The following is a 15,391-nucleotide window of genomic DNA, read 5'->3' on the forward strand; positions in this document are numbered from 1 at the left end:
TCACCTTGGCGGAACAGTATAACTCAAGATCATAGTTCGTTTTGGAATTAATTATTCAAATTACAACTAACTTTCATGAGGAAGCTTTCACTTTATGGGGGGGCGGGAGTGAGGGAGTGGGAAGGGTGAACACGTTAGCAACCCCTCAGTGTTCACCTCACTACTCATGATTTATGAGGTGGAGAGGGAGAAGGGGGGTGAGGGGGGTTGTGGAGAAAGCCTCACAGGGGTGTGTGTGTGTGTAATCTCACGTTACAGATGGCAGTAATAGCCCACAGAAAGCGGAAAGAGAATCTTTCATTACTCGGTCTCTATTAAACTTCCTCGCTCTGCTTACATTGCTGTGTGTATACTATATGTGTTTAGTATTTGTGTGTGTGTGTGTGTGTGTGTCCGGCAGGTGTATGTTGCCAGTCCACAGAAGTGCGTGTGTGTGTGGGTGTGTGGGATGGGGTGCGTGAAGCCCGCTCTTTAGTTCTGAGAGGGGTTGACTGACTGGAATTGTAAGAGTGAAGTGGGGGGCCCCTCGCAGTCATGTCTGTTAGTTCCCAATCACCATCATTGGGACCTAGAGGCACCTGTCCTCAGGGCCATGATTGGGAGCTAGAGGCACTAATACCTGCCCTCAGGCCCATGATTGGGACCTTGAGGCACTAATACCTGCCCTCAGGCCCATGATTGGGAGCTAGAGGTACTAATACCTGCCCTCAGGCCCATGGTTGGGACCTAGAGGCACTAATACCTGCCCTCAGGGCCATGACTGGGTCCTTCAGGCACTAATACCTGCCCTCAGGGCCATGACTGGGTCCTTCAGGCACTAATACCTGCCCTCAGGGCCATGATTGGGACCTAGAGGCACTAATACCTGCCCTCAGGCCCATGATTGGGACCTAGAGGCACTAATACCTGCCCTCAGGGCCATGACTGGGTCCTTCAGGCACTAATACCTGCCCTCAGGGCCATGACTGGGTCCTTCAGGCACTAATACCTGCCCTCAGGGCCATGATTGGGACCTAGAGGCACTAATACCTGCCCTCAGGCCCATATCTATCACCGACACCTGTCCTCAGGGCCATATCTATCACCGACACCTGTCCCCAGGGCCATGACTCTCATCAACAGGGCCACGGCTGGTGCCAACACCTGGCCCTCAGGGATGTATTGATTACGGGGAGAGCGGCCAGAGGTCACGGCCACAATGACCTGATTCTGAGGTCAGCTTCAATGATCAGACCGAGGTGCGACCTTTAGTAGGATACTTGCCACGAACCCTGCTGGGTCAGCCGTGGTAGGTGAGGGGGGGGGGTAGCTACAGAATCGAGCTATTAGCTCTTGGACCCCGCCTTTCTAACCAATCTATTTTTTTATCTAGTATATCTACTATAGTACATGGGTTTCTCTCTTACACACACACACACACACACACACACACACACACACACACACACACACACACACACACACACACACACACACACACACACACACACACACATGGGTGGAAACTGGAAACTCAGATGAGTCACAGAGATGTTAGGAAGTTTTCTTTTAGCGTGAGAGTAGTAGAAAAATGGAATGCACTTGGGGAACAGGTTGTGGAAGCAAATACTATTCATACTTTTAAAACTAGGTATGATAGGGAAATGGGACAGGAGTCATTGCTGTAAACAACCGATAGCTAGAAAGGCGGGATCCAAGAGTCAATGCTCGATCCTGCAAGCACATATAGGTGAGTACATATAGGTGAGTACACACACACACACGCACACAGAGGAAGCAGCCCGTAACAGCTGTCTAACTCCCAGGCACCTATTTACTGCTAAGTAACAGGGGGCATCAGGGTGAAAATCCTTGGCCATTTTGTTTCTACCATCACCGGGGATCGAACCCGGACCCTAGGATTACGAGTCCAAAGTGCTGTCCACTCAGCAGTCAGGCCTCCTGATAGTGTGTGTGTGTGTGTGTGTGTGTGTGTGTGTGTGTGTGTGTGTGTGTGTGTGTGTGTGTGTGTGTGTGTGTGTGTGTGTGTTAGAACCGCACATAGCGAGCAGTGTCATAGAAAACGGAGTGAGAGAGAGCGGGAACTATACCATACTGTCCATGACAGCGCAGCCCGGCCGGCGCTAGTCACAGGTTGGTGGGAGGATTTCGACCGACTTTTTTTATTATTATTTTTTTAATTTTTGCCCCGAGGGGGGAGTATATTGGGCAACGCCAGTCATCCTGTGAGTGGACATGACCGCGGCCTCCACTACGTACCTGGGGGCCAAGATTCACCAAAGATTTACCCAATTACATCAAAATTGTCGTTAAAATAGGGAAAATGGGTGTGGAAGGTGGAGTAAAAAGGGCAGACTATGCTAACTCTGCTCCTTGAGATGTGATGATTTCGGGGCTTAGCGTCCCCGCGGCCCGGTCGTCGACTATATGCCTCCTCCTGCTGGTTACTGTGAGCACTTCTCCGGTATCAGGGATTAGGTATCAGGGATAACGTATCAGTGTACAGTATTATGGGTAAAATATCAGAGGTGTCGTATCAGGGTAAGGTACCAAGGATGAGGTATTAGTTAGCCTGAGGTATCAGGGGTGAGGTATGAGGGAGGAGGAGGTATGAGGGGTGAGGGTGAGAGAGTGTGAGGGGGGGGGCGTGTGAGAAACTCAGGGGGTAAGTGAAGAGGAGCCGGACCATTACACACCAAATGAGACGGCAATTCCCGTAGACTGTAGACTGTTTGACCTGCTTACTCTGACGTGTCTCTCTCTCTCTCTCTCTCTCTCTCTCTCTCTCTCTCTCTCTCTCTCTCTCTCTCTCTTTTTTGTCCTTTCCAGTCTTCCTACCGTGCTTCCTTCATTTGTTTTTTGTTTCTAGCTTCCCTTCCTTCCTTCCTTCCTTCCTTCCTTCCTTCCTTCCTTCCTTCCTTCCTTCCTTCCTTCCTTCCTTCCTTCCTTCCTTCCTTCCTTCCTTCCTTCCTTCCTTCCTTCCTTCCTTCCTTCCTTCCTTCCTTCCTTCCTTCCTTCCTTCCTTCCTTCCTTCCTTCCTTCCTTCCTTCCTTCCTTCCTTCCTTCCTTCCTTCCTTCCTTCCTTCCTTCCTTCCTTCCTTCCTAGTGGCCAGCTCCGGGACAGTCAGCCAGGTGCAGCAGCAGGTCACCTCCAGGTCTGTCCACCGAGTTTCACTGTGTGGATAGTTAGTGGCTGTTTATACTTGTAGTTCGAAGAGCGTGTTGTATTATACAACTGGATCTGTGTGATGCAGTTATACAGCTGCAGGAGGCAGCAGCAGCGGGGCCCGCTGAGTGCCGCTGAGGAGGTGGAAGCACAGAGTAACTAGTCGTTACCTGTCAGGGCTCCTGAGGCTTTGATGAGTTCCACCTGTGCCCCCCCCCCTCGGGGGGGGGGAAGGGGCGTGTATGTGTTATGGGGGGGGGGCGTGCATGTGTCTTGGGGGTGGGGGGCGTGTGTGTGCTTCCTGGGGGCGTAAGAGTGTCATGGGGGGTGGGGGGAAGGGGTGGGGGATAGGGAGTGGGGGAGGGGGTGGGGGGAAGGGGTGGGGGATAGGGAGTGGGGGAAGGGGTTGGGGGAAGGGGGGTGCTTGAACCTCTCCCCTGTCAAGCTCTTACTGTCAATCAAGTTGTCACGCAGGAATGTAAGGAGGGGGTGGGTGGGGGGGGGACGTCATGGTGGGGCTGGTACGGCAGGAAAGGCGGATGGTCAGTATGTAGCACTCGTACATACACACACTCGCGTGTGTGTATGTGTGTGTGTGTATTTGTGTATGTGTATGTACGCGCGCGTGTGTGTGTGTACTCACGGAGATGAGTGCGCAGAGTTGAGTTTCAGTTCGTATAAGCCCCATCTTCCCAGCAATGGGTTAGTTAATATAATGCTACACTTAATTATTTTTACCTTTCATGTTGGGTTTTGACTTTGTATTGGCTGTGTTTCGGTAGTGCTCTCTTACCTTACCTTGAGGTTACCTTGAGGTGCTTCCGGGGCTTAGCGTCCCCGCGCCCCGGTCGTCGACCAGGCCTCCTGGTTGCCGGACTGATCAACCAGGCTGTTGGACGCGGCTGCTCGCAGCCTGACGTATGAGGCTTCTAAGCCTCTTCTAAGGCTTATGTGGCTCGTCTGCACCCCCTTCCTTCCTTCCTTCCTTCCTTCCTTCCTTCCTTCCTTCCTTCCTTCCTTCCTTCCTTCCTTCCTTCATTCCTGCCTCGCACTACTTAAGTCTCACTTGGAACATTGAGTCATTTCCATATGCCACACTCCCCATTACACAGTCTATATATATTATTATAGTGTGTAGCCAACTCATCCACTGGTGTGTAGTGAAGCTCAGATCTAGCAACGGTTCCCCATAGCTCTTGCCTCTCAGTTCCGCTACAACCATCCCTCAGTACATCTCTCCAGTACCTCAAGGTTTATCTTTCCATTTTTAAGACGTGGGGTTTCGTGCCTGGCTTGCACTTGCAAGGTTGAGGGTCCTACATGAGGTTGTGGTTAACTTTCTGAAGGATTCTTCATTTTGCGGAAAGAACTGTGGTTGACCTTCGCCAGTGTTGCTTTCGGTGGTATTCTAATAAGTATGAGATTTTTGGGGGTTTTGTAAACTCTTGGATCTTTCTTCTGTGATATGGGAGGGATTCTTGCAGCCTCTTGCTTCCTCTTGCTTCCTCTTGCATCCTCTTGCATCCTCTTGCTTCCTCTTGCTTCTTCATCCCTCAGGCTTCTCATCTCCTCAAGCTTCTCTCTGCTTTCTTATTCCCAGCAAGTATCAATATACGTCAGACAGGTGGGACACCAACATTCCACACCTGCTGACAGGTCACACACCTGCTGACAGGTCACACACCTGCTGACAGGTCACACACCTGCTGACAGGTCACACACCTGCTGACAGGTCACACACCTGCTGACAGGTCACACACCTGCTGACAGGTCACACACCTGCTGACAGGTCACACACCTTTGGAACAAAACTGAAAAACACCAGAAAAGTAGTTTATAATATTAATAATATTCGCAATAATAACATTAACAATAATAATAATATATATAATACTATTAATAATAATATTACTACAAATAATTTACTATAAAACCTTACGGAAGAGTTAACGAGTTATTACAGTAGTTAACGAGTTATTACAGTAGTTAATGAGTTATTACAGTAGTTAACGAGTTATTACAGTAGTTAATGAGTTATTACAGTAGTTAACGAGTTATTACAGTAGTTAACGAGTTATTACAGTAGTTAACGAGTTATTACAGTAGTTAACGAGTTATTACAGTAGTTAATGAGTTATTACAGTAGTTAACGAGTTATTACAGTAGTTAACGAATTATTACAGTAGTTAACGAATTATTACAGTAGTTAACGAGTTATTACAGTAGTTAACGAATTATTACAGTAGTTAACGAGTTATTACAGTAGTTAACGAATTATTACAGTAATTAACGAATTATTACACAAAATACATATTTAACAAAGCCACTAAAACGAGACACGTCTTAGTCAGGACTTAAGATAATTATGTTAAATTTTTTATGGGTTTAATGGCGCAAAGTGTTAACACTAGAGGTATTAACACCTTGATATTAAGACAAGATACTAACACTTAACAAGCTCCGCAAGTCAGTGAACTCCAGAAGACAAAATTCTCACCCAAAAAAGATAACCTTTCACTGAATTGTTGAAGCGTTAAGATGACCATTGAGGTGACGTTGGGTTAAATAGATTAAATCACAGGCAAAAAGTGTGTATTGATTTGTATTGGTGTCTGTCAGTGAGGCTTCCAGTCGTGAGGAGGCATGACAGGCAGGTTGTTCCTGCTGGTGATAGTCAGATGACTGGTAGACTGACTGGTTCCTGTCATTGGGGCTCCGGCTGGTACTCTGACTGGTTCTCTGATTGGTACTCTGACCGGCACTTTTACTCGTCTGCTGACTGGTTCATTGGTCCTGTGACTGGTTCTCTGACTGGTCCTTTGACTGGTTATCTTACTAGGCCTTTGATCCTTGTCGAGGCCTTTGGCGTGTCCTCTGACTGGCTCTCTGACTGGCTTTCTCACCGGCTCTCTGACTGGCTCTCTGACTGCCTTTCTCACCGGCTCTCTGACTGACTCTCTGACTGGCTCTCTGACTGGCCTTCTCCCGTCCTCAAGAACAGAGAGAGGGATCTTGTGTCGTAACTGTACTTTGCGAAGACGTGGAAGAAATGAGGGGGACAGGAGGAGGGGAGGGGAGGATGTACTGCAGGATGGAGGGGGGGGGGTAAGGAGAGGAGAGGAGGGGAGGGGGTTATAAGTGAAGGGGGGGGGTTAGAGGGGGGGCGTCAAAACAATTGGTGGTAAGAAAAGCTTCAAGATAATATAGCCACCACTACCACTCACTTGTGAGTGGTAGTGGTGACTGGCCAGGTTGACTGGTGACTGGTAGCAGGTGTGGATTACATGGGGGGTAACTAGTAACAGATGTGCATTAGATTGCGGCCAACTAGTAACATATGTGAACTAGACAAACTAACAAACAACAGGTGTGATCAGGAAGAGCCAACTAGTAACATATGTGAACTAGAGACAAGCTAACTAGCAACGAAGGGTCCGGTAAGCTAGTAAGGCAATTAAAACTTACCTGAAGAACGTCTTGAATAAATATGTGTGATTACCATCGCTTTCTCGCCGAGTTGAAGAGGTCGCGTGATGTTTACCTGTGGAGAATGGCATTATATATATCATTATACGTGGAGTGGGCCCTTCTATATATCATTATATGTGGAGTGGGCCCTTCTATATATCATTATACGTGGAGTGGGCCCTTCTATATATCATTATACGTGGAGTGGGTCCTTCCATATATCATTATACGTGGAGTGGGTCCTTCCATATATCATTATACGTGGAGTGGGCCCTTCTATATATCATTATACGTGGAGTGGGTCCTTCTATATATCATTGTACGTGGAGTGGGTCCTTCCATATATCATTATACGTGGAGTGGGCCCTTCTATATATCATTATACGTGGAGTGGGCCCTTCCATATATCATTATACGTGGAGTGGGCCCTTCCATATATCATTATACGTGGAGTGGGTCTTTCCATAACATTATGCATGGAGTGGGCCCTTCCATATATCATTATACATGGAGTGGACCCTTCCATATGACTTTATACATGGAGCAGGACCTTGCACATATAACCATATACATGGAGCGGGATCTTGCTCATAAGCTCATGCACTGAGTCCCCCCAGGCCAGACGATGGGGTGACCAGGATAGAGAGATACAGGGAAGCAGGTCGAGGTCCTATCCCCCCATAATCTGTCCCCATTTGGGGATTGGGGGTCAGGGCGGACCGTCCATCCGGTGCTGACCTATTTACCTCCCATAACTGTGATGATTTATAAATTGGTGTGATTTTCCTATTACAGGATGCGATTTGGCGCGCAGCTGTGAGCCAATGAGAGTGAAAGTTGTATTCCTGGTTCATTTGGACTTTTTTGGTTATATTGGGTTATAAATGTCACTAGAACAACGCCCCGTGTTGAAAAGTGGTCAGTAGTGAAGGACTGAAGTGACGAGATTCTCAGTGCTTGAGGGCTATAGTGAACAGTGAGAAGAATTATTGTGAGGGTCAGTGATAAAGGTTAAGCCAAAAGGTGGCACGGGTATGAATAACTCGGGAGTTGTGAGGGGGTGGTGCTGAAGACTCTTAAATAGTGGCACTGGTGCCAAGCCTGTAGTTGGTGTGGTTGTGGTAATTAAGTGTTGGGTGTGGTAGAGCAGTGGCACTCCTGACTAGTAAGATTATATTATATGCGCCACACCTGCCTTCTACAGTCACTTGTTTGTCCACGTGCAGGGGTGGTGGTGGGGGGTGCCAGGTGTGCCAGGTGACGCGCCCAGGTGTGCCAGGTGACGTACCCAGGTGTGCCAGAAGGGTGCCGGCCGGTGCCTCCTGAGACATGCCTATGTAGCTATGGACGCCACACGGCAGTTTACTTGGGGTGGCGGCGGTGCCGCCGGCGTCCAGGGCGGCAGCTACCCGACGCGGGCGGTGCTGGTGGTGGGCGGCGGCGCCGTGGGTCTTCGTGGGCGGCAACCCCAGCGGAGCGTGTACAGGGCCCTCTCCGGCGTCACATTCCAGGATCTAGATATCTACTTGCGTCAGGAGTCGTCGTGTAATGAACCGTTATTGGTAACGGAAGAGGACGAGGGGCTGGATTCCTTGGATAGTCACGCCCACACCCTCACGCCCTCGCCCGACCCCGCCCACCGTGGGGCGGGCCCTGGCGACCAGGCTCATCATGCTGAGGGCGGGTACTTCAGCCTGGAACGATGTCTCAGCGACGAGGACGCCACACACCTACACGACTCTCTGGAAAACTTGAGGCACCAACATCGACTCCCCCCCAGTGTGCACCACCACCGCCCACTGCCGCCCACCGTACAGCACCACCACCCACTGCCGCCCAACTACCCACACCCGTACTCTCCCTACCAGCCCTGCACCAAGGTACCGGACCAGTGCTATGGACCCATGGCTACCTATGTCAACCCAAGCTTCCAGCACCACGCAGCCTATGTGTCCCCGCACCAGTGTAACCAGTTCCCGCCCGGGGACCGAGCCTATCTACCCGCGGGAGGACCCTATCCACCTCCCAGCGGCCACTATCCATCCGAGGGTGAATATTCTCCCAATATTGTATATTCACAAAGAGAAAATTATCCTGCATTGGAGGACGCAGTTGGGGGACTCGTCTACGACCGCCAGGCGAGAGATGTTTATCCTGCACACGCATCGTACCCGCCCAGGGAGAGTTACCCGCACAAGGCCACCTTCGCCTACCCCAACTACCCGCAGAGGAGTCCCCAGACCCATCTTCCCCAGGAGTCATCAGATAAAGAGGGGGAAGCTGAACGGAAAGCGAGTGTCTTGAGCGCAGATTCCTTGGAGGATCTTCCTGTGAGTCCTACGTCTCCCATCTCCCCTCAGATGCAGGTGGAAGGCCGTAGGATCTGTTGTTACAAGGACTCGCTGGAGGACGTGCGACCGAGACTCGTCAGTGAACTCAGGGAATTCTTTGAGCGCCGGAAGTCCACCACAAGTAACAGTAGTCCCGAGTCCGAGAGCCTTCGCGAAGACAGGGAAGAGGAAGAAGATGAACATAAACAGTGTGATGTTCAAGAGAAAAAGAATGAGTGCAAGGAAGTTCAAGTTAACCTCAGTAGCTCCGCCAACAACACCTCCGACAGCAGAACCACCACAGACGAGGCATCAAGTTCCGCTGCTGAAGATGAAGTTGGATCACTACACGAATCTTCATCTGAAGACCCGACGAAAGGTTTATATGAAGAAGAAAGTGACGACTCAACTCCTGTGATCAAGCCTCGTCTTGGAGATGTGGCGTTCCTGAGGGCCACAGCAGACACTCCCCAGACGCTCCTGGCTTCAACCAGACTTGTCCAAGCTACTCTTAAACCTGCCGCCAAGGCAACAACTTTCTTTATTAGTTTAGGAAGCAAGTTCAAGGTTCCAGACCTCGAAATTTCTAAAACAGAGACAAAGGAAAACAAAACAGGAGTTAAAACGGTTCAAGAAGCGTCTCCAGGTTCGTCAAGTGACAAAGATGGCCAGAGTTCAAATGAGACAACTGAGGAGGAGATATTATATTACACAGACTCCAGCGACCCCGCTGACTACCAGGAGTCCCGTTTAATCCTCCGTCACTTTGTCTCCAACTGGGAGTGCGAATCTCCGCCTCCCGACAACGAATCTGACATTGACGAATTCTTTTTGGTGTTGGATTCCACCGGTGGGAAGGGCAACTTTAGTTTCCCTTCAGAGAGTTCCTCGATGATATCATCACTCGGCAGCTCTATTTCTGACCAGAAGTCTGATACGAGGTCCAACGATCAGGACTCTTACGACGATGGCAACTTGGCCGACATCGGTGAACCAGACACTACATCGAGCTCAGGACTGAGTCCGGTCTTGGAGTCTTCGACAGACGAAAGTTCGCCGAGAACGCCGGACGTTCTGGAGCCTCCGGACGAGAAGGACGGCTTCTTGGAAGCTCCTCCCCACACTGTTATTGTAAAGCCTTTTTTAGGATTAGGTAAGGGCAGTGCTCGCGCGTCTCACGCGGGTCCTGTCCTGGGCAATCAACATACAGGCGTGGGGGGCCACACGGAGCTCCTGCCTCTACAGGAGCAGCCCCGCGCCCCTCACCGCCCTGAGACCATCACTGCCTCCCTCCTCCGGGGCAGTGATGAACACCATGGTCACTACGGTCTTGGCCACGATGAAACTACCGCATTACTCACCTCAGAACTCACTAACCCGCCTTCAAGAGCCTCCAGCGACCCGGCGTGCGTGTCTTCTCCGTCCAGTGAGAATGGGGCGTCTTGCGAGACCCTCCAATGTCCAGATGAGGATGTTATCTCTCCAGTAAGCTCCAGGGACACACTGTGTCCCCGTGATGAATCTAGTATCAGAGCGGCGTTTGATCCAAATGTGTCAGTGCCATCCATTACAGCAAGGTACGATGTGGGACAGGCACTGGGCGTAAGCGCAGCGGTGTGCAGTCAGCGAGTCAGTACACAGCCAGAGGCCAGTTACGCAAAACGACGTTATAAATGCGAAAATGAGGTCACATGTGTCAGTCGGTGGAGTGGTGGCGGTGAGGCAAGCTCCCCTACTGCTGACCCTCGCCTGGCTGCCCTTACCATTGCAGCGCTCACAACTTTCGATTTCACTGACGAGGACCGGCTTACCCCTGACCTTGAAGCACTGGCCACTGTGATAGCCGAGCGAATAATGAGTGGCACCCTGCCACCGACCAGTGCCAGCCAGAGTGGCACAGGTGTCTCTCCTGCTCTCCAAACCTTCGTAAAAAGCTCCTCCACGCTCAACTCTGAAGATTTCATCGTGACCAGGTCAGTTAGCGGCGGCCACAGCTCGGCCCAGTCCGCTCGCACGAGTGAGGTAAATACTGGTGAAAGTGAAGGAACTGCCGCCTCTAATACCTACACCAGCAGCGAGATATCGGAGCAGTGTGGTGGCGAGGCGGCCAGTCGGAAGCGGCGAGGTGAGGAAGTGTGTGACGGTGTTCGTGGTGATCGCAGACAGCGTGTCACTTCGTGCCCTAAATACCACAGTATGAGTGATCACACGAGAGCCGCCGTGGACGACGGCAGGGCGGACCAGTCTCATACTGAGCAACGGCGATATGAGTCCCCTGTACACTGTCAGTGTCACAACAGTGCTCATAAAGCGCCAGAGTGTGATAATATAACTCATAAAGTGCCCGGGTGTGATAACAGCGCTCATAAAGTAACCGGGTGTGATAACAGTGCTCATACAGTGCCCGGGTGTGATAACAGCGCTCATAAAGTAACCGGGTGTGATAACAGTGCTCATACAGTGCCCGGGTGTGATAACAGCGCTCATACAGTGCCCGGGTGTGATAACAGCGCTCATACAGTGCCCGGGTGTGATAACAGCGCTCATAAAGTGCCCGGGTGTGATAACAGCGCTCATACAGTGCCCGGGTGTGATAACAGCGCTCATAAAGTGCCCGGGTGTGATAACAGCGCTCATAAAGTGCCCGGGTGTGATAACAGCGCTCATACAGTGCCCGGGTGTGATAACAGCGTTCATAAAGTGCCCGAATTTAATAACGGAGTTGAAGTGCTCAAGTGTAATATCCGTGTTAATCAGGTGTCCTGGTGCGATAACAGAAGACATGAAATGCACAAGTGCGATAAGAACGCTCCTGAAGGGCTAAAGTGCAATGGCAGTGAAGCTGGTAGTGAGCAGTCTCGTCACGTAACCACCACGTGCAGCATGGGTGACGGCGTGGTGGTTGATGGGACGTGTTCGGTAAAGTGCGTGCGCACCGCTGAGGAAGACGCCAGTCCCAGGACTCCGCAGCAGGAGGCTCCTAAGCCCGTGTTCCCCAAGAAAACTTCCACTTATGAATCCTTCGAGAGTCGCAAAACATCTCTCAGTTCTACAGTCACAACGCCCGACGAGGATGTCACCGACGTGTCCCCAGGTGACGACTTTGACAGGAGGCTTTCCACTTCCTCGGGTATATCCTCCATGTCTGAGAACAGTGGAAGAAAGTTCTCCTGTTCTTCAGCTTCGCCCATGTCGGATGATTGGGAGTGGTTTCCCGGGCGCAGAAGAAGTGTCAAAAGCCAATCAGGGCACGCAGAACACAGGACTGTTATCTCCCCCATGGACTTAGGCGACGTATGTGATATACGCAGAATGTCAGGCGCCAGCTCCGTACAGAGCTCGGGTATAGGATCCATGTCCGGGTCTTCCTTTGAATCGAACGGGAGTGACCGAAAGTGTTCAGCGAGTTCGGGTATCTCTTGTCTCTCTAAAATCAAGGAAGAAACTAAATCAGTCACTGATGTGAACGTCAGCAAATTCGAATCCTTCGAAGAGGATCTTCGTTCGGGTGAGTGGAAGTCCTCGGTGGAGGGAACCTGTCATAACATCACGGTGGACGGAAAGCGGCTCAGTCTCCCGCCTCCAGTGTGGCCTCGAGGCACTCTTCATGACGCGATCAACGCCACTTGTGAGAATGCTTCCTGCCTCTCACCTCAACCCAAAACCCTCCAACCACTCGTTAACGATGAAACCCAAGAATTTCTCGTAAAGAGGGCAGAAATATTAAAGCCCACACACTCTGCATCTCGGGCGGAGTTGAAGCTGGACCTGCCATTGATCTGTCCTTCCACCTGTCCCCTCAGACGGAAGGACTACCCTGGTAAACACGTTTGTGGCTACACCTACGCCCGCGATGCTGCCAACATTGTCGACAGCAAAGAAAAGAGGAAATCTCTAAACTTTGTACCCAGGCTTCTCAAGCCAAAATCCAAAGCATCTCGGTCGAGGAGACTAACCTTACACACGTTTGAAAATATTGCCGAGCAGTGGAAAAAGCAACAGACTGGGTCGGCAGGAAATGCTGAGTTGTGTAGCAAAACTGAGTCTGTCTCGTACTTAATGAGCACTGATTCCACCCCACAAGAGATGAGCAAGGAAATAGAGTTCAGACGCAACCTGGTACGCGACCTGGAAAAGCTGGAAGCAGAGATAGAGGCCGAAGTTCAAGCATTAGGATCAGAATCTGCACATCCTAAGGAAGATGAGGATTTGGCTTCAGTCGCAGTAGTGTTTGATAGCACTGAATCGGTGGCATCGGCTGGTAGTCTCCCCCGCACCGTTTCTGGCAACTCTGGCAGGGCGGATGACACTTCCATCGATTCAGACAGCGACGCTGTACAAGCCCCCAAGGACACGCTCACCTCAAACTTACTTCATTTTGGCAGCCTCTGTACCATTGTTGACGAAGAACAAGCAAATACAATTCAGTATCTCAATCGAGACTCTGAAGACAATCCAAACAAGAATAAGACTGAAGATATTATATATGAAAGTGGTGCATTCACTCCACTGTCGGACTCAAAGTCTCTTCCAGATATTCTGGGTGCAGGTGAGGCCAGGGTTCTGGATGCTGTACCTCCTAATGTCACTGGCAAGCGACGGGAAAACTTGAAGTCAGCAAAGAGTATGGAGAAGTTTGTCAGCATTGAGGAAATTGTGCCTTGCAGCAACTACGACTTTAGCGAAGTAACTTTTCCAGCAATGGTAGGCTTCGATGAGTTGGAGGAGCAGGAGGTTATTGAGAACTTCTCGGACGAAGACCTAATCTCTGATGCCGACTTCGAAGCCTTCTCCGAGACTGAGCAAGACACAGATATGGATAACCTTAACCTAGAATTGTTTGAGCCAAACATGGCAGATGACAAAGTTGATGGGAAGATGTTATCAAAGAGACAGAGAAAATTAAAGAAACTCAAGAGGAAATTTAGTTTCAGCACTGCTGAAAAGCACCCGAAGGACATCAAAGACACAATAACAACTTCTCTCAAGCGCTTTAAGAATGCAAAACACAAGATAGAACAGCTGGTTATGAAGACTCTGAGAAGCGACGTCCCTACATCTCATTCCTCGGCTGAGTCACTCCAATGGCCTCCGTCCGCCCCGTCGGCCGGCAACCCGGCCAAAACTAATATTCCCGGCCCCAAGAAAAATACCCTGGAACGTAGTGATTCACATTCCTCCAAGGCTTCGACAAGTCAGAACTCAGGAACCATTAACCGCACTGAGTCGAGGACCTCAGACCAATCCGGATCGTCAGGGGGTGTGTCCCGCAACACCTCCAAATCCTCGGACAGTACATGGGACTCGCGCCTCCAGGATGGTCACGAATCCACCTACTCCTGGTCAGATGCTGATAGTGACTTCGAGTTCGTGGCCATGGCGCCCCCTAAGCCGGCGGTTCCGTCGAAGGGAGAGGGAGAAGGGAAGGATAAAGAGAGTGCGTATAGAGAAGAATTCTGCCCACGACAGAGTCCTGGTGGCCAGGAGGCGTCTCCCATGTGGAGGCACGAGCTAGCCAGCGCTACGAACACTGAAGGTAGGTTAGGAGAGCCTTTTGTTTATCTGCATGGTGTAGGGGACATTTATACCGTGTGTGGTGTTGTCTTCATATTGATGTGTAGCTATAAATCTTTATCTTTGTGATTCTCATGAGATAAAAGATCATTTATTATGATTTGTTTCTTCAAGTGTAGGTGAGGACATGAGGCCAGGAAGTAAGTCCCAAAAAGCGAGGTTGGACACTTAAATTAGTCTTGGCTTGATTCCCCATTGTTTGGAACAGGAAGCCTTGTAGTTACACAGACGTAGCTCTGGATGCTCTCAGACGTAGGTTCGAATCCTCGTCACGGCCCTTGTGGATTTGCTCATTTGTAGCCTTGTAGTCTTATCGAGGTTTCCCTCAGGTGGAAGCTAACGATTGATATTCCCCAGGATGCAGGCTAGAACACTTGCCTAGCCTGATACCTATTTACTGCTGGGTGAAGAGATGCATCAGGTGCAGCCCGAACGTCTCCATCCTGTCCAGGAATCGAAACTTGGATCTTTCGGTGGTGAACCGACCGACATGACCAAGATCAGCAGTTGTCAGACTCAGTCATTCCAAACGTTACAAACTGAGACATTATTCACTAATTATACTCTTGTTTCCAGAATTTAAGAAACTGACATCAGAATTCAGAAAGCAAATTACCCCTCGCACTTGACCGGAAGTATTAAACCTCATCTGAACGGTTTATTTTTATTCCTTCATTAGCAAACTTAGGTACCCAGCTGTGTGGTGCTGCCCTATTATAGGGGCTACGGAACACTCATCAAGAGCTAGCTGCGAGTTGATCTACTGTCCCCCAGCTCACAGTATGGTTGATAATACGTGGAGTTGGGGAAGAATATTGGGACAAGAGTCAACTGTACTAACCCGCACTAGCAT

General features: G+C 50.2%; 1 protein-coding gene across 1 annotated transcript in view; it reads left to right on the top strand.

The window, feature by feature from the left end:
* Positions 1-7,958: 7,958 nt before the first annotated feature.
* Positions 7,959-15,391, top strand: part of LOC123746068 (uncharacterized) — a gene marked incomplete in the record, with an annotated part of 339,547 nt that continues 332,114 nt past the window's right edge. Inside the window, 1 exon segment of the mRNA XM_069314232.1 lies at positions 7,959-14,500. Within this exon segment, the coding sequence (XP_069170333.1) occupies positions 7,978-14,500 (6,523 nt within the window).

This window comes from Procambarus clarkii, chromosome 78 (genome assembly GCF_040958095.1).
Source record: "Procambarus clarkii isolate CNS0578487 chromosome 78, FALCON_Pclarkii_2.0, whole genome shotgun sequence".
NCBI classification, from domain to species: Eukaryota; Metazoa; Arthropoda; class Malacostraca; order Decapoda; family Cambaridae; genus Procambarus; species Procambarus clarkii.